Raw genomic sequence first — 20610 nt, forward strand, 5'->3', positions numbered from 1 at the left:
TGATGAGGGCCTCAGGGAAGATTAGTTATATAGCTAACTGTGTAACCCTCTTGAAATAAAGTATTGTTGTTGTTGTTACTTTCTAGCCTCTATTTGTTTAACTATAGCTTACCAGCAATATACCCTGTGCCTCCTTCGTTGATAGCTATCCCAGCAGCCTTTCCACTGTGTATATGGTTCTTGCTAAATAATATAAAGCATAAATTTCTGCTAAATATGTTAAAGTTTTTAAAACATTTATAAGTTTCATAAACTATCCTGGATTTTTACCAAACTTGGACAGAAGCTTCTTACAATCAAAATTTGTAATAATATCAGTAGTCCATTTCATATTAAGGGGGCTCGAGGGTACAAATCATTTTTTTATTTTTAAAATATAGGATTTCGCTATATTTTTCTATAAATGAAGTATATAGAAAAATAAAATTTAAAAAAACGGAATCCGAGTGTCTCACCTACTTTTTCTGTTAATTGTAGGCTCAACAAAAAGGAGTGAAAAAATCAATCAAAATATTCGTCTCGATACTTGCTTTTGATTGTAAGAAGCTTCTGTCCAAGTTTGGTAAATATCCAGGATAATTTATGAATCTAATAAATGTTTTAAAAACTTTAATTGCAGACTGTATGTAATATTAACCGCAAGATAAACTAAGTCCATTTATAAGTAAGATACGGATAAACAGGTACAACATTTTAACAAAATTTCCTTCTAGATACTAGCTTTTGATCATAAACAAGCTTCTGTCCAAGTTTGGTACAAATCCAGTGTAGTATAAGAAACGTATTAAAAATTCTAAAAACTTTAACTACAGATCTAGAGTGAATGTATGGTATCCTTGTAGAAAAACTAAGTCCATTTATAAGTAAAATACGGCAAAAATACATTTTTTTTAAATTACTTCTGGATACTATCTTATGATCATACACTAGCTTCTGTCCAAGTTTGGTAAAAATTCAGGATAGTTTAAGAAAGTTATTAAAATTTTAAAAAATTTAACTTCAGAGTAAATGTTATGTTTCCCTTCAGAAAAATCCATTTATAAGTAAAATACGGGAAAATGGGAATTTTATTTCTACAAAATTTACTTCTGGATACTATCTTATGATCATAAACAAGCTTCTGTCCAAGTTTGGTAAAAATCCAAGATAGTTAATGAATCAAAAGAAGCATACATATTTGTGCATATACCTTTTTCTGTTGAACCAATAAGAGAAATAGAGGTAATATCGAAATAAAAAAAGAACTAAATTACAGAAAATCTCTTAAATTTTACAATAGTTTAGTTAGAGTAGAGCTCATTTGAAAAAAATAATAAAAAATATAGGTCACCGATGAGTTAAAAAAATTGTTATTTTGTTGTGAGGATGTATAACTACCCTGTCACATCAGGTCTGTTTTTGTTAGATGTATTTCTTCTTTGTATTCATCTGATGAGTTAATAGATAAAGGAAGATGTGGTATGAGTGCCAATGAGACAACTCTTAATCCCTGTTCAACTGATTTCTATTGTTTGTCCTAATTTTGTACTGTTACACCACAGTCCCAGGTTAGGGAAGAGTTAACGTCTTCAACCTAGTTTAACCCCACCACATTCTTTAAGTGCCTGTCCAAAGTCAGGAGTTTGTAATTCAGCAGTTGTTGTTTGTTGCTGTATATCATATTTGTTTTTGTATTTTGTACATAAACCAGGTTGTTAATTTTGTATATGTATAACATTTGTCATTTTAGGGGCCTTAGTGAAGAGTGGGTAGTGGTTTTTCTCATTGTTACATAAGGTCATACTGTGACTTATAGTTGTTAATGTCTGTGTCATTTAATTTGGTCTCTTAAGCTCATTTATGCACCCAGCCCCCTCTTGGCATATGGATGGGACAGACAGAGGCAAATCAGTATACCCCGCCGCATTTTTGAGCCTGTCCCAAGTCAGGAATCTCTGGCCTTTGTTAGTCTTTTATTATTTTTAATTTTGTTTCCTTGTGTATAATTTGGAGATTAGTATGGCATTCATCATCACTGAACTTCTATATATGTTTGTTTAGGGGACAGCTGAAGGACGCCAACGGGCGCGGAAATTTCTCGCTACATTGAAGACCTATAGGTGACCTTCTGCTGTTGTCTGTTCTATGGTCAGGTTGTTGTCTCTTTGACACTTTCCCCATTTCAATTCTCAATTATACTTAATACTTCAGTGCAGGGGTATAAAACTGACTATTACTTTTACCTGACAATAGGATTCCCTCTGTACAGAATGTAAACTCCAGCCTCCTTGTTTTGGTAGATCTCGTTACTTTTAATCTGACCACGTCCACTTCCAAGTACAACAACACCTGATCTCTTACTGTGGTGAATTCTGTTGCACTATAAATAAAATTAAAACATGATCACATGAAAATACCAATAATAAGATACGAGCTGCTTCAGATAGATATCAACCGTATGCAAATGAATATCAATACATCTGTTATCCTAGTTTTAGGTTAGAAAATTCTCTATGCAAAATCTGTAGCTTAAGGTGGTACCTAACACTACAGGGAGATAACTCTGTAAATTCGGCCAAACGTTTTAATTACGTTGTGTTGTTAAGGGAATATTAAGCTTCTCAATGTTCAAAATCAGTGTTTGTCAAACTGCTATATAACCAGTGTAATTTTTCTGATAAAACGGTTGGTTCCAAATTTTTGAAATTTTATATTTTTGTTAAAGGGTCAAAGTAAGTACTTTGACAAAATTTTATGAAAATTAAACGAGCCAAATTAATTTTAGTGAAGGTGTTGGGTACCACCTTAAGTTAAGTTTTTATAAGAACCCTAAAAGACAGATCAAAACTACTCTTTTATTTCGTATTTGAATTTTCCAAATACAATCAAGGTCTTCTATATGTACTTGTATACCTGCACTTGCATAAGCCGATTTCTATCCAATGCAGATCATATGTTATATGACTCTTGAGAATAGTCTACATATTCAAGCTCTTCAATAAAACAAAAGTAAATTGGTTTCAAGATTCTACTTCCCATTCTTAGTCTCAACAAAAAAGAGAATGGAGGAAGAAATATTTTCCTATTCTTTTATTCAACTTTTTCAGAAGTAATTCAAATTTATACTTTACATGTGATATATAGGTTGGTATTGACCAACTTCTTGAAGGCAACTAAACATCCTAAAAATAAAACATCAGTTTGAACTTTATTAGCTTTTACCTGTACAATAGGATCAGCATTCTTTCTAATGTCAATACCAGCCTCACAATTGGAATGTATATCATTACCTAAAACAAAATTATGTAAAATTAACAGTTACAGTGAAAATTTTAAAACATTTTTTACAATCACTAAATTGTCAACACAGAGGTATTGAAGATGTTTGTCAATTTTCCTGACCTGATGAAGGTTGTCTTTCTCTTGGGACATGTCCTCAAATGCATAAATAATGTATTGTTTTGATTTTTTAAAAATTTAAATGTTAAAATATTCCCATTATCTCTTGATGTCTGGGAAAAAGACAACCATGTCTGATAATGTCACTATTTTCAGGGTTGTGCTCAATATCGTAGAAGCTAGATAGGGCTACATAGATTTTGTACTACTGAACGTGCAATTAGGCTAGCTACACGTTCAGTAGTCAAAAATATATGTAGCCCTATGTAGCTGCTACGATATTAAAAACAACCCTCGTAAAAAGAATATACCTTTTGCAGATCATTGGAAAGAGAAAAATGAAAATTATCTAAAATCAAATTAAAGAAATAGATTCCACCACAGAATCTTGTGCAATACAGTTACATGTATATGCAATATCAATCCACTTTAGCCAATCAAATTTTAAATAAATAGAAAATTTATTTGTCTTCAGTGGACAAATATTGTAACACATTTGATTCAAATTAATTGTTAAGCCAAAACCTTTTATGTACCTCTAGGGGTCAGAATAATAAAATGAATTTGGCTGATTTATGAAAGAATTTGTGCACTTAAACCCCGATCATGGCAACAAAAGGGAAGTAATTCTTGCTCAAATTTTAACTTTACCTGCTATAACACCTGAAGCTGCTAATCTCATAAAAATTCCTGAGGTTCTACAATGATGGATCTCATTCTTTAATATCACAACCTGAAAAATATTATTTATGCTAAAATTTGTTCGTTAACAGCAAACATATAATATTATATATGGTGTCTAAAGACAAGAGGCTCTCAAGAGCCTGAATCGCTCACCTGAATTTTTTTGGTTTAATCTCTCATCAATGATTATTTTGGCTTTTCAATTTATTTAAATGTTCTTTGAATCGTCCTATTTTCTTCAAAAGCAAAAAAAATCATTTTCTCCTATGTTCTATTTTAGCCATAGGAGCTATGTTTCTTGACATACAAGGAAATGAAATATAAAATTTATACTAGATACTCTGAAACTCTGAAACTCATTTAGCATAAGTTTGGCTGAAATTGATACAGCAGTTTCATAAGAGAAGATTTTTTAAAGTTAGCAAATATGATGAACAAATTGTGAAAAATTGTCATTAAAGGACAATAACCCCTTAAGGGGTCAATTGACAATTTTGGTCAAATTAACTTATTTGTAGATCTTACTTTGCTGATCTTTTTTGCTGTTTACAGTTTATCTTTATCTATAATACTATTCAAGATAATGACCAAAAACTGCAAAATTTCCCTAAAATTACCAATTAAGTGGCAGCAACCCAACAATGGTTTGTTTGATTCATCTGAAAATTTCAGGGCTGATAGATCTTGACCTAATGAACATTTTTACTCCATGTCAGATTTGCTCTAAATGCTTTCGTTTTTGAGATATAAGCCAAAAACTGCACTTGACCCCTATGTTCTATTTTAAGTAACGGCGGCCATGTTTTTTGACGGATCAAAAATCAAAGCACACACTTTGTGCAGGATAATCTAAGGAACAATCATGCTAAGTTTTAACCAAATCCATTCAGTAGTTTCAGAGGAGAAGATTTTTTAAAGTTAGCAAATATGATGAACAAATTGTGAAAAATTGTCATTAAAGGACAATAACCCCTTAAGGGGTCAATTGACAATTTTGGTCATATTAACTTATTTGTAGATCTTACTTTGCTGATCTTTTTTGCTGTTTACAGTTTATCTTTATCTATAATAATATTCAAGATAATGACCAAAAACTGCAAAATTTCCTTAAAATTACCAATTAAGTGGCAGCAACCCAACAATGGTTTGTTTGATTCATCTGAAAATTTCAGGGCTGATAGATCTTGACCTAATGAACATTTTTACCCCATGTCAGATTTGCTCTAAATGCTTTCGTTTTTGAGATATAAGCCAAAAACTGCATTTGACCCCTATGTTCTATTTTAAGTAACGGCGGCCATGTTTTTTGACGGATCAAAAATTGAAGCGCACATTTTATGCAGGATATACTAAGGAACAATCATGTTAAGTTTCATTCAAATCCATTCAGTAGTTTCAGAGGAGAAGATGTTTGAAAAATTGTTAACGACGACAGACGACGACGACGACGACGACGACGACGACGTCGACGACGACGGACGCCAAGTGATGAGAAAAGCTCACATGGCCTTTTAGGCCAGGTGAGCTAAAAATTGAAAAAAGTTAAACTTTGTATCCTTATTTAGCACACATGATAACTGTTTTAGCTTCATAGTATGAATATAGCTATAAAGCAATGCTGTCCCAGATGATTCTTGTGTAGATTGTATTAATGATATGATGTTATAATTTCTAGAAACAAGATGGTATTTAATAATTCCCTGTTTACTGGGATGCTTTATGAAATTTGTAAGGAGAACACTGACAAAATGATTGTGCATCAATGCTTCCAAAACGGTCATATATTCTGGACATTTATAAATTTACCAGACATTGTTCACCCTGGGAAAAGCATGAAACAGACATCTACTTTTTAGTTTTAATTATTGTTATCAATATCTAAAACTATGTCATACAACACAGCAAATCTACAAAATAAATCTATTAATTTTCATTTTATTGATTACAGGTAAATAAAGCTTTGAGCAAAATTACTGAGATTGAAAACTTCAATTAAAACCCCTTGTGTCTGTGTGTTTTTTATTGATGTTTGTTAAGCCTTGCTACATGATACATTGTTGTCAATATAATGGAATAGTAATTATAGTATACATACTGGTATGTGTCTGTCATACATGTGAAAGGTTTAGCTAGCTATAAAACCAGATTTAATTCACCATTTTCTACATAAGAAAATGCCTGTACCAAATCAGGAATATGACAGTTGTTCTGCATTCATTTGATGTTTCTGAGTATTTGATTTTGACAATTGATAAGGGACTTTCCATTTTGAATTGAATTGACCTTTGGGTTCGGTTATTTTGTAATTTACTTCTTGTTTAACCTACCTTTGAATTCTGAATACATCTTATACCATATCCAACTGAATTAATATCACAATGAGATATCACAGCATGACCTTGTAACGCTACCACCACACCCCCTTTACCCTGCGTGATCCGACATCGATGAATCATACATCCTCGAATTTCATCCAAAACTTTCTTCATGTCATTGTCTTCGATGATTTTGATGTGTTCTGATTGGTTCTGACTGCAGATTGACTGGACGTCTGCTCCCAGACTAATGGAGGAGATTGACCTTGGCATTTGATGGTCAGGATGTGATAACATGATAACCGATTCTTCCTCTGATGAGAAATCGTCAGATGAATAGGAGACCTCTTCAATATCACTACTGCTAGTGGAACTACCACCTAAAATAAATAATAACATAGATTGTCAAAGATAATCTCTCTAATAAGATTGACTTTAAAATAATGAGGCCCATGTGTTTTTACATTTTTGCCTAAAGTATATTACTCAGATAGTGTGGGACAATATTACCAAAAAAAAATGAGCACCCCTGAGCCACCCCTACATTGATTGATTGATCAGTTGTTCAACCCTACTTTCAGCCCTTCTGTGCTATTTCTTTTGATAAGTTTTTATTAGTGGAGAAAGCAGAAATGCCTGAAGAGAACCCATGACCTTGGGTAGCAAAACTGACAATCCTAGTCAGTTAAGATTGGAGTTGAGTGCACCTGCCATGTGGGAATGATTGATTCAAATTCACAATCTCAGTGTTGACAGGCTTGTGATACAGTAGTTTAACTACTTAGATCAGTCGCCAACCATGTCCCCCCTTATCCCCCCTCCCACATTTCACTCTAAACAGTAATTTATTTTTATTCACCTACCTAAATGATGATTTGAATTACCACTGTCCACTGACCCAGAATCAAACTCATCTGAATCTTCCCGGTACAGACTTTCACTACTTCCTGATCGATTACTATGGTTACTGATAGCATTAGAATGTTGTGATGACGCCTCATCATCATCAGGTACATTTCTCGCATCATTTTCCATTACATAATTAGCACAGTTTCGTGAAGAGTCTATTGTATCTCCATTAACATAATCGCTAGGTGATGGAGGATTATCATTGGATGATGATGGACCAATCACATTGGAAGATGATGGTCCATTCTCATTGGATAATGATGGACCATTCTCATTGGATAATGATGGTCCATTCTCATTAGATGTTGACAGATCATTCACATTTGAGGGTGAAGGCTCAGGTAGCTTTAATGTAGAATTATCCATTGAAGGATCAGATGGCTCACATGAATTATCTCCCATTGTTGAAGTCTTTTGTAAAGAAAACATTTGTTCACTTGACTGAGATATTGTTGGTTTTAAATAATTATCTTGTCCATTTTGTTCATATTTTTCATGATCATTACCCGATTTTGACAAATAAGTGGACAAATCAAACCTTGGCAACAGACTGGGTGTCATCATATTGACTGATGGAAGATCACAAAGTACTGCTGTAGGTATAGGAAGATAATCCAAAACATCAGAATTTATCACCGATTCAAAATGCACCGACCCGTTTGAACTATGACCCCAATTCCCATGATCTGTTGTTGTCACCATGCTTGAAAATTTCCCCGAACTACATATACTTTTCCTTCTATGATCAAAATCACGATCTGTTGAAAATGTGTACGATTTTTCAAGTGTCTTTTGACCAGATGTCAAAGCAGTTGATGCAGAATATGCAGAGAATGGAGCAACGTCTTTTTTCTGTCGATTAAAATTCTTTACATTACAATTTTGTGAAATTTTTTCCAGGAGAGAATTGTAGGTCCAATTTCTATCGTCTTTGGGATACCCTTCAACAGTCACTGCAGCTGTGTCAGTTTGAGAAAATTCACAATTCTCAATAATACTTGCTGTCAAATGTTGAAAGATGACAGTCGCATGTCTAAATGTGCAGTACTTTATGTGACTAGACCCAGGACTTTGTACGTAGACCATTCCATCCTCCAATATACAGTTATCTACCTGTAGATATCCAAACCTCACCTGAAACGATAACATTGAGAATGGAAATGGGGATGTGTAAAAGAGACAACAACCAGGCCAAAGCACAAAACAGCCAAAGGCCACCATACATTATTTTAGTATCTACATTTATGCAATTTTGTAATTTTTTGTAAGTTATCACAAAGTTTGTTTGTACCTTGACTTTCAAACCTTTTGCAATGAAAACAAGAATGTGTCCATACTACACGGATGCCCCACTTGCACTATTATTTTACATGTTCAGTGGACCGTGAAATTGGGGTCAATACTTTAATTTGGCATTAAAATTAGAAAGATCATATTATAGGGAACATGTGTACTAAGTTTCAAGTTGATTGGACTTCAGCTTCATCAAAAACTACCTTGACCAAAAACTTTAACCTGAAGCAGGACAAACAAATGAACGGACAAACAAACGGACAAACGGAGCCACAGATCAGCAAACATAATGCCCCTCTACTATCGTAGATGGGGCATAAAAACAATACTGCAAATTTCCTTTGAACAATAAGTTACATGGTAAACACAAAGTTGAAAATTATCTAACTAACCCACATCTTTGCATGGTTTTCTATATGTTCAAAATAGAGAAAATGCAAAACTTTACTTCCTTATCTATGCATGTTTAAATTTACCTTTAATATAAAATTTGTAAACCATGGTGCCCTGAATACAAGGTTACTGACTCGACCTGTCAGTCCTATCTGCTCGATACAAACAACCAGAATTATACTCCCAAGCTCTCCCACTCCAATCAATTCAAACGGTATTTTGGATGACATCTCAAACTGTTCATCATATATCCCAGGGTACACCTCAATTCTATCGTAATCATTGGCTACCGCTAAAGCACTCTTTAACGTACTATGTTCCATGTCTCGTCCTACTCTTATCACTTTTCGATCCTTTCTGCGTTTTAACACATACAAACAGTTAGTGCCTGGTTCAGGCTCTTTTGAGTATCGACTCCAGAACCTTATAGACATTATTTGGTTTTTGTAAGCTTGTCGCCACGACAGTGGCTCTGAATCTGTGTTTAGAGGCCAATATGGGTGTTTCCAATCTGAACATTGTAAATATAACTCATGCCACCTTTAAACAATAAAAATAAAATATTTGGTAAGAATTATTTCATTTAAATACATTGCAATTAAAGATAAAATATTGAAAACAACACGTTATTAATTCCTTGCGTCCGAAGCGCTTTTCTGGATATACCTTCATCAGGAACGCTCAAAGCCAAACATTTGAAATCCGAATATCATTTCTAATTGAATTTTTCTGTGTAATTGATAGATTTTAGAATACACATATCACATTTATTATTTACATACGATGTGCATGTTTCAATTATTTAAAGTTCTTTTAAACTGAGTTTTGCTGTGTGTTTGTTTATTCCATATTGACTAGAGGAAAAGGAAATCTCCAAAAATATATATTTAACCTATCCACATTTTAGCACCTGTCCCAAGTCGTGACTCTAGCCTTTGTTAGTCTTGTGTGTTTTTTGTAATTAGTTTTATTTGTTTTTTCAGACTTTAGATAATGATTGGTAACCATTTCGCTGATCTAGTATCCGTTATTGTGTAGGGGCGAGATGAAGTCTGCATCTGTGTGCAGGATATTCTAGCTACTTTGAAGACCCATTGGTGGCCTTGGGCTGTTTTCTGCTTTTGGTCTGGTTTTTGTCTCTTTGTCACATTCCCTTTTTCAATTCGTTATTTTGTTATAAAAAATATTTCTGAATAGAAAGTCCAACAAAAGGTATTTCCCTTAGGACAATGTATGGAGTTATGTATTCTTATTTTATGTATAGCCTATGTTTGTTCTATATCATGAAATATATATATATATATGATGTTTGCAAAAGCCTAAGTTTGCCATATCATAATCTGACATGATATGGGATGCATTTGTAATAGACAAACTTTAGCAGCATGATCAAAGCATTGAAACAAAGGATGATAAAAATCTCTATATCATATATGTGGATAGTTGTCTCATTGGCAATCATACCACATCTTCTTTTTTATATTTTCTGCAGGGTGTGTTACTAGTGCTGTGTGGATTCAGTAGAATGTGACCCCGTGTCTGTAGTGTATGCCCTTATATTTTTACAGTTAGGGGTTTTTTGCTTGTGAGAGAGCTGTCTACTTATTCTATTATCATGATTAATGATCTATTTCTTATACTGGTCTGTGGTATTTTGGTCTTTTGTGGATAGTTGTCTCATTGGCAATCATACCACATCTTCTTTTTTATATGCAGAGTCTTTAAAGGTCATCTATAGACCTCTCTAATTTTATTTTTTAAGACCCTTCTAAGGCCTCTTAACAGACAGCGATTTCACATTTCATGTATGTACTTTTGTCAATTTAGTGTTCTGATCTGCTAGGCTTCTGACTGGATTGGTCATCTACAGAACTTTTTTTTCAAAGGTTCAAGTTTTGCACTAGGTTGATCCACGTGTTTGCAAAAGCTCAATGTTCTAAGTGCCAAAACAATTTGTTAGTTACATTTGTACCTTGTAATTGGACTAAACCATAAGTGTTAGAAATGCCTCTCATAAAATTATTTATGATTTAATTCTAATATGTTCAGTTAAACTTGAATTACCATGAATTTAAATTATCTAATAAAAACTCAATTCTTCAACAACAAAATAAGTGTTTCTACAAGCTTTTACCAAGCTCATGAACTTAAGAAAACTTTTTCAACAGGAAAAATTCTGAAATCCATTTTATTTTACTATTCATTTCTTGTTTTATTGTATTTACCTAGTGCTGTCCAGACTCATAACCAGATCATTCCATGTTTTACATACACAGGCTGATCCACAGAGGTCTTCTGCAGTGAGATAGGAAAGTATAATTCTCCATATCTCCCATGGCAACCCAGACTTGTCTCCTGGCAACACCTTACTCCCATTCTCAGCTTTGACACTAGGGGATGACATCCTTCTATGCCATCATACGTACCAATATTTAACTGAAAATGATGAGACATAGACATACAAAATTTAAAGATGACAAACTTCAATTAATTAGATTTCAACAAAGACAAAATTCTAGATTTTTTTCCAAAATGTTTGCACCTCGAAACAGGAAACAGGTTCCCTTTCAGACCTACATGTATCTACAGTTTTCTATAATTTTGTCATATAATGTCAGCTTACTTTTAATTATGACATGGTTCATTAGTGTCAAAAATCTTGTTTCTGCATCTTGCAACTCTTTTTGCAACATTTTTGTTTTTTTCTTATTTAAAAAAGATACAAATGGCAAAAAGTTTTGCGTATTTTGTTGGGGTAAAATAGGAAGCCATTTTGTTTGTGAAGCTAGTCAGTTATGTTTATAACAACTACTGGACGTAAGTGAAAAGGAGTAGGTCCGATAAGGACCGATTTTGGCCTCAAATTTCAGGTTCATCTGACGAAAGATTTTGCCCACTTTTTAAACACTTAAGTGTCTATTTTATTTGATTCAATTAGTTTATGTGAAAGATTTTAACTGATTTTGTCATTAAAAACGATCCGATGCAAGCTCAAATATGAAAAATCTACCAAATATGCAAAAAAATGCCTCTTTTCAGATGGTTTTTGTCAAAAATGAAAGTGGCCGCATCCGTGTTCATCCTCAACCTTTATATATGTTATGTATTATCATAAAATACAACTTACATTTTAATATTAAGGATGAATACGAATGTGGCCACTTTCGTTTTACACGAAAACCGTCTAAAATTTAACTAGAATGCTAGAATTGTGAAGATTTCAGTGATTTAGCATGACTTAATGGTGCTTGTACCCGATATATGTGCATTGTATTGTCAAAAACAGCCCATATTTATGTAACAGAAGCATTCTACTGTTCAATTAATAAATAAAAGTTTACATTTTAACAATTTTGTAAAACTGCTATATTTTGGGGCCAAAAAGGGGTCTTACCGGACCTACTCCTTTCATTGTCTTGCTTTATAAACCAAATTCCATTTATTTCCCCAAGAATTCAGTCCTAAATCATTACCATCATCAGTTCATATGATATGTGTTTCTTGTTTCTTGCATTTTATTTATAGATTAGACTGTTGGTTTTCCTGTTTGAATTGTTTTAGAGTAGTCACTTTGGGGCACTTTATAGCCTGCAGTTCAGTGTGAGCCTCGAGTTTGATCGAAGGCTCAGAATGTAGAAGGTTGTACTTTGACCTAAAATTGTAAACTTTTTATACATTTGGACTTGGATTGAGATTTGTACCATTGGCGCTAATACCACATCTTATTATTCACATCTAGACCAAAGCTCTGCTCTCAAGTCACAATTTATAAAAGTAAACCATTATAGGTCAAAGTACAGAACATGTTTGATTTTTAAATGCCAAAAGCATTTGAATAACTAAAATTAATTTATCCCTATCAAGCTGCAGACCAAAATATATACTGTAAACCAACTTATTTTCGCAACGATTTATTTTCGCGACATTCGCGAGTAGAAAAATAACGCGAATATAAATCGTCGCGAATATGTATACATGTAACTTGGATCTTTACTTATCAAACTACATCAAGTAGATAAGAAAATCGCGAAATTAAATAGCCGCGAAGTGGACTAGAAATCGTAAAACGCGAAATAAAGTATCCACGAAAATAAGTTGGTTTACAGTAATCACCCCCTTCACAAGAGCCATGAAAATTTGACGAAAAATTTCATGTATAATGATTTTGACATGAAAAATATGAAACAATTCAAATGAGAAAAACTAATGGCTTATTTCATTACACAACATTTAAACAAATATGACAGACATGAACCAACAACAACCACTGAACTATAGGCTCTTGACTTGGGTCAGGCACTTAAAGAATGTGGCTGGGTTAAACATGGGTGTTTTCTCAGACTCAGACTTGAGTTTTACTGTGTGTTTGATTATTCTACATTGGATAGAGGTTTAGGGGGGAGGATTGAAATTTCACAAAACATGTTTTATAACAGTCACATTTTTGCACCTGTCCCAAGTCAGGAAGACGAATAGCAACTGTTTGCATAAACAATTTGTATACACATTGAAAATTTGACCCCAAAAAAATGGTAAATCTAGAAAGAATTAATCCAGTGCTACATATAGCTAAGAAAATTACAATTTATATTCATTAAAATGACACCAAAAGCAGGCAGTGATCTTAGATCTTTAAATCTTTAATTTAACTGATCATCTACAAAAATATGGAACATGTCATTTAACATTGTCTGATTGTAGAGATCAATATTAAAATGTTATTGATCAGAATGGTATTTTATCCTACCAATCTGATCAGTGATTGAATATGAAAATTAGGATTGATATGACTAGTCTAATTTGGGATAACTGAGGGTCGTAATTCGGGTACCTCCATGATGATATAACAGTAGAAATTCTTGCCAAATGATGGTAACGATACTTATTTGAGACCTCTGATTAATCATGATAGATAGATATAATCGTGATAAGAATATGTTGCCAAATCACAGAAATTTTAACCAATTTGATGCTAACGGTAGCTGTAAAGGACTGTTTGAAGCCTGACAATACAGGGCAATACTAACCTCATAGGGGGGTGGGGTTCTAATCCCGTTTCCTGCTTACACTAAGTAAGTAAGCAATTCTCATTTTTTGTAATTTCCTGTTTCCCACTAGACTTCATTTCCCGTTTTTACGGCACAATAATTTGACTTTCACTTGTCACGGTTACAAAAAATTGGCAATCCCGTGTCACACTTAGACCCAAAGAGACCCACCTCCTAATGATCTACCTGTAACAAATTTACATTGTGACATTTACCTATGCATATATATGCAATTAACACGAAAATGTGACACGAATTGTTAGTTTAAATGTGTGTTAAATTGACGAATTTACCGACAACATTTTATCGTTTCACTGCAAGGCATGCCTACCCCCCTTTTTTACATTTGGTTGGTGGTTTCGTTTAGAAACAAACATTAAGTTCAGGGTTTACGCAATGACTTATTACAATGTTTTATGGTTTTGTTGTACTGGTCCTTTAAATAAAATTTACTTCATCTGCAACTTCGAAGTTCTGTAAACAAGGCGACAAAAATTTTGTTTACTTCTGTGTATAATAACAAAAACCAATAACGGAGTAGCTTGTATTTTCCGGAATCTACGATAAATAAGTAAGGAAGCAAGTAACATGGTTTTATCGGACATGATATGTACAATTTAACATAGTAAATATGGACTCTGGAGCTCTTAATCGACTTCTTCTTCTTCTTCTTCTTCTTCTGATATACAGTTACAGCTTCATTTTTATTGAAGATTACGAACTGTTGCATGCGCGGAGTATATGATTAAAAAATATGAACAAAAATTTATCTTTAACCAAGGACGTATATGAGGGCCCTCATGGGGTTTTTGATTATGTGATTACTTGGCCGTTTTTTTAATGATTATTTGATTATTAGCCAAATATTTCATGATTATTTGATTACCTAGGACTGTATTTTTAGTTTATGATTATTTGATTACTAAAGATAAGCAAATATTTAATGATTATGTGATTATATTGGCAAAAAAATGGTGATTATGTGATTACTAGGACCCCCCCCCCCCATGAGAGGCCTCGTATATTAGTTATACGTCCTTGCTTTAACTTAGTAGAATACTTGGTGATATTTACATGAAAGAAAACAACAAGTGATTAAAAAATATGTACATTGTTATTTATAGAATTAAATTATGTTGTGGAGAACAGTTGGTGTCAACTGATCTCTGTAAATTTCAATGGTTTGACTTGCTACCACAACTTGTGGCAACATGTTCCATTGAATGATTGTTTGCGGAAAGAATGACCATTTGTAGCTGTCTTTAGAGGTGGATATTTGCCGAAATGTTTGAGTATGTAATTTTCTTGTTCTAGTATCTGATGGTATGAGGACTAGTGATGGGATTGCAATGAGTCCATGGATGACCTTGTAGAACATGATAAGTCTGGTTTTGAGGCGGCGCTCACTAAGTGAGGGCCATTGTAGTTCGTTTAACATGGATGTAACACTACTGGTGTTGTGGTAATTGTTACATACATATCGGGCCGCACGCCTCTGTACCATTTCTAGCTTATTTTTATAATCTGCTGTGTGTGGATCCCATAGACTACAGGCATATTCAAGTTTTGGTCTCACTATTGATTGGTAAGCACGGGATTTGATACTGGAGTTAGAAATTTTTAAGTTTCGCCTAAGAAAGCCAAGAGATTTATTTGCATTTGATACGATGTTGTTGTAGTGAATGTTCCATTTTAAGTTAGACTGTAGGGTTACGCCAAGATATTTTGCAGATGTTACTAGTTCTAAAGTATGGTTATGAAGGATGTAATCGTGTTTAAATGGTTTTTTTTTTTTTGTGTGATGGTTAAGATAGTGCATTTTCCAGGATGGAAGGCCATGAGCCAATCAGCCTCCCATTTCGCTGCTGCGTTAAGATCTTTTTGTAAATTTGTGCAGTCTTGTTGACATGTTATTTCTTGGTATATAATACTGTCATCAGCGAAGAGTCGTAGTTTGCTGTGTTCCAGGTATTCTGGAAAATCATTAATGTATATTAAAAAGAGTATAGGCCCAAGGACAGTTCCTTGGGGGACACCTGATGTTACTGGTGCTGTATTTGATGTTATTCCATCTATTACCACTGTTTGCGTACGGTCTGATAAGAAAGCCTGAATCCATTTTAGAGTGTTACCTCGAATGCCATAGTATTTTAGTTTATAGAGTAGACGTTTGTGGGAAACCTTATCAAAGGCCTTGGCAAAATCCATAATAATGAGGTCTGTTTGTATATTTTTGCTGTTGTTGTTATGAAGTTCTTGTATAAATTGAATAAGTTGTGATTCGCATGATCTGGATTTTCGGAAACCATGTTGGAGGTCGTAAAGAATGTTATTTGCCTCTAAATAGTTCATAATGTTACTTGTCACTATATGTTCCATCAACTTACAACAAATACAAGTGAGTGAAATCGGTCTATAATTTTCAGCCTTGTATCGTTCACCCTTTTTAAATGCTGGTGCAACAATTGCATGTTTCCAGTCTTTTGGTGTTTTTCCCGATTCCAGAGATTTTGATATCTAAAAGAAAATAATAAATTATAATATAAAAAAGAAGATGTGGTATGATTGCCAATGAGACAACTCTCAACAAGAGACCAAAATGACACAGAAATAAACAACTATAGGTCACCGTACGGCCTTCAACAATGAGCAAAGTCAATATCGCATAGTCAGCTATAAAAGGTCCCGAAATGATAATGTAAAACAATTCAAACGAGAAAACTAACGGCCTTATTTATATAAAAAAAAAATGAAGGAAAAACAAATATATGTAACACATAAACAAACGACAACCACTGAATTACAGGCTCCTGACTTGGGACAGGCACATACATACATATAAATGTGGCGGGGTTAAACATGTTAGCGGGATCTTAACTCTCCCCCTAACTTGGGACAGTGATATATAACAGTACAACATAAGAACGAATTATAAAAATCAGTTGAAAAAGAATTAACTATACAGATGGACAAAAATACAAGTGGGCGTGGCCGGGTACTGGTACAACCCAACAACAAAAAGACGCTAGGAAAAGATCTGAGAGTACTCGCAGTTAACAGACAGCTAGTTCAAAGCCACTAACATATAATTAAAAAAAATCATGCATCTAAGAATAAATTACCAATCCGTACACATCCAACATCCAATGGATTTAGTGTAAAGACGTCATAAACAGTCAGAGAAAACATGACCTCGTGCAATGCCAAGATACAGGTATCGACACATTGTACATTAGATCCATGAATGTGTTTATGTATATAACATACCAGTAATATTTAGTTTGCTTTTTATTTACTGATAACAAAATCAATATTTATACCAATAAAAACAATATTCAATGATCTTATTACAGTGTTGAATTAGTAACCTTTTAGAATAAGTTTATTTAAAGGAGCAATAAGTTTACCAGGATCATTTCTAAATTTCCTTGCACGGTTAACAACATTTCCGTAAAAATGAGGATGTGCTATCCCGCTTGAAATATGTTTTCTACAGGAACAACTACAAAACCAAATCTTTATATCTATGGAAAAAATTAGTAAAGTAATCTATGGTAACGTGATCCCTGGTTTAATAATCACCAGAAATACATAGATTACGTTCGTTAAAATCAAAAACATCACAACGGACACGGACATAGCGAACGAGCTGTGAAATATAAACACAGTAAGATAGTGCCAAAGGAACATCACCATCTAAAAATGGAAAATTTAAGAATAGGGAACGAAAAATCGTCCCTTTCGTCGTAAATTTAAGTGTGGAGTTTCCCGTTTAAAACCGAGATATATAAATCTAGGAAAAGACGATTATTAACGTTAAATTTGATTTATTTAAAGTAAGTTCCTTGGGGTAAATTTCAGCAGTATATTGAGAAAATTCTGGATTATTTAACGAAAAAATATCATCAAGATAACGGTAAGAGTTGTTGAATTTATCAATTAAATGCAATTTCGACAGGTCTTTACTGAGTTTAGTCTTAAACTGTGATTCGAAAAAGTACAAAAACAAGTCTGCTAATAAAGGGGCGCAATTAGTGCCCATAGGAATACCCACAACCTGTCGATAAACTTTGTTGCCGAAACGTACATAAAATTATCAAGGAGAAAATTAACAGCTTCAATCATCTTATCACACCTCCAGTAAGTATATCGAGCATATTTTCCTTTCTCATTAGAGAAGAAGGCTTTAAATGTGCTGCAGCAAATATATTTGCATTCAGATTTACTAAACGACCATTTAATTAAATAGGAAAACTTTTGTTTGATGAAATAGTGTGGAAGTGTAGTGTAAAGAGTAGAAAAATCAAAACTGTCAACAGAATCAAAAGGACCATCAAAAGCACGTAATTTATCTAAAACATCCAAAGAATTTGTTTCACTCCAAAAATAGTTTATTCCACTATGTTCATATATTTTATTACAATAGTTTATGATAAGCTACTTGTTCAAAGCACTGAAAAATTATTTGTAGAACACTTACTAGAGGCCGAGATGAAACAATATTTAAATGGTTTTTTTTGTGTGTTGTTTAGATAGCCAATACATAGTAGGGACCTTCAAATGTCAAGAAGAAGCCTTAATCTTTGATGTGCATATGATATGTTTGTTTATGTGAGTTAATATCTAAAATATTATACGAGTAATTTTTAAAATTTAATTAATTGTGTAAGAGCTCTGGACTGGATTTTGTCACAGTTTTTTATGCCGTGGTTCTCGTGCGTCTGATTTTAAGTGTTGGTAGTTAAGATTGTTCGAGTAATTGTTCCTATGAGTTATTGTAGTCCTTACAGATAAATCTGAGCGCTCCGGTTCTGGCAGGTTTTTTTTTATATATATTTTTGGTGTTGCGCTCGCTACAAAAATGCCATGTGAGTGGACAGTAACTTAGGTTTGGCATGATAAAAGAATGGTAAATTTCCATTTTTGTCAGTTTATTCAAGTGTGATCCAATTTTTTTTCAGAACTTTCAATTTTCTGGATTCTTTTTTACACATATGTTCGTTACTTTTTTTTATGCGTTTACTTTTCTACATTGGCTAGAGGTATAGGGGGATGGTTGAGATCTCATAAACATGTTTTAACACCGCCGCATTTTTGCGCCTGTCCCAAGTCAGGAGCCTCTGGCCTTTGTTAGTCTTGTATTATTTTAATTTTAGTTTCTTGTGTACAATTTCAGTGGAGTTGTCTCTTTGACACATTCCCCATTTCCATTCTCAATTTTGATAAGGCAGCAACCATTTGATTTTCTGGGGGGGGGGGGGGGGGGGGGGCTATGTTTTTTTTTTGGAAAAAAAAGTTTGTTTCCAGTTTTTGGAGAAAAAAATAATTTGTTTTTGATTCTGAGAAAAAAAAATTGTTTGTTTCACCCTCAGCTGCCACTATATGTAATGCTAAAATTGAAAGAAAAAAATTGTTTTCGACTTGTCGCGAAAAAAATAGATTGTTTTTCGCCGCAGGCGAAAAAAAAAGTTTGTACAGAAAAAAAAACCATAGCCCCCCCCCCCCCCCCCCCAGAAAATCAAATGGTTGCTGCCTAATAGCTCAGATGTAGGTTCGTGTTCAATGTGATCACTTGGCTAACCCCCCTTGGCTGTAGACATTGATACAGTGAGATTGTCGGATTCCGACCATGACTGAAAAGGTCAACCAGTTTTTTTTTTAATACAAAGGTAGATGATAAGCTCTTGATTCTTCGGTTCTTTTGAGAAAAAAAAATGGCCAATATGATATAGCAGAGAGTGCTTAAATTGGCACACAGATTCAATCAGTTATTTTCAAATTAACTATCATTAATCAGTATTGGCATATACCGTAATAAAATATAAATGTAATAAAAGAATATACATTTAAAGAAAAAGAGGTGCACCCACAGAAAATAGAAACTGCAATCTTACTCCTAATTTCATCGGATCTCAAAATTTTAACTCTTACCAGAATTTTTACTCTATCTAACAGTATAACTCGGAAGTTTATAAGTGTAACTCGAGCTTTGACTAGAACTCTTACTGGAATAAATGTTCGAAATCAAAATAAAACTCGAACTTTAACTCAAAATTTCACTGAAAGTCGAACTAACGTTGGTGCGATTATGGAGCGTTATGTAATTACGGGAATGTTAACCAATTTTAAATTTCTTCCGAAAATGGTGTCGTTAAGGGCTTTTTTAAAAGTGCCGAGTTTGTGGCTTTTTAATACGGCATTTCAGGTTTTATCTTCCCGGTGCGAATGGACAAGTTAGTGAATATATTCTGTTTGTAGTCTAAATGGAACGTGTTACTTTCAGCCCGGATACCCTCAGTATTCCGAAGTAGAGGATTCTAAATCTGTAAATCCGGATCCGTAAATTATTTCTAATACGGCACGAGGCAGACAATCGTTTTCCCTATACAACAAATGCAATTAAAAAATTCAGATGACTTCAACTTTGACAATTACGTTATAATAAACTGTTACAGTATGTAATGTTAAAACGTTTCTATAGATTGATAAAAATATCAATTAATAATCGAAATACCTTGAAAAAATGATATTATATTTTGAAGTGAAAAGGTTTAAGTCAACCCAATAGTTCCAAGCATTGCAAGAAATGC

At 33.6% G+C, this 20610-nt stretch overlaps 1 protein-coding gene across 2 annotated transcripts in view; it reads right to left on the bottom strand.

Moving 5' to 3' along the window:
* Positions 1-14554, bottom strand: part of LOC139498065 (F-box only protein 10-like) — a 29052-nt gene extending 14498 nt beyond the window's left edge. Inside the window, exons 1-9 of one of the 2 annotated variants that reach the window (XM_071286366.1) lie at positions 14429-14554; positions 11198-11408; positions 9056-9512; positions 7241-8420; positions 6390-6757; positions 4030-4111; positions 3202-3269; positions 2223-2359; positions 113-183 (exon numbers count right to left, since the gene is read on the bottom strand). In XM_071286366.1, coding sequence (XP_071142467.1) covers positions 113-183; positions 2223-2359; positions 3202-3269; positions 4030-4111; positions 6390-6757; positions 7241-8420; positions 9056-9512; positions 11198-11376 — 2542 coding nt within the window. In that variant the 5' untranslated portion in view covers positions 11377-11408; positions 14429-14554. The remainder of the gene's footprint in view (positions 1-112; positions 184-2222; positions 2360-3201; positions 3270-4029; positions 4112-6389; positions 6758-7240; positions 8421-9055; positions 9513-11197; positions 11409-14428) is intronic. The other variant, XM_071286367.1, reaches the window with a different exon arrangement.
* Between the last annotated feature and the right edge of the window lie 6056 nt (positions 14555-20610).

The sequence above is a fragment of the Mytilus edulis genome, chromosome 12, assembly GCF_963676685.1.
Source record: "Mytilus edulis chromosome 12, xbMytEdul2.2, whole genome shotgun sequence".
Lineage (NCBI taxonomy): Eukaryota > Metazoa > Mollusca > Bivalvia > Mytilida > Mytilidae > Mytilus > Mytilus edulis.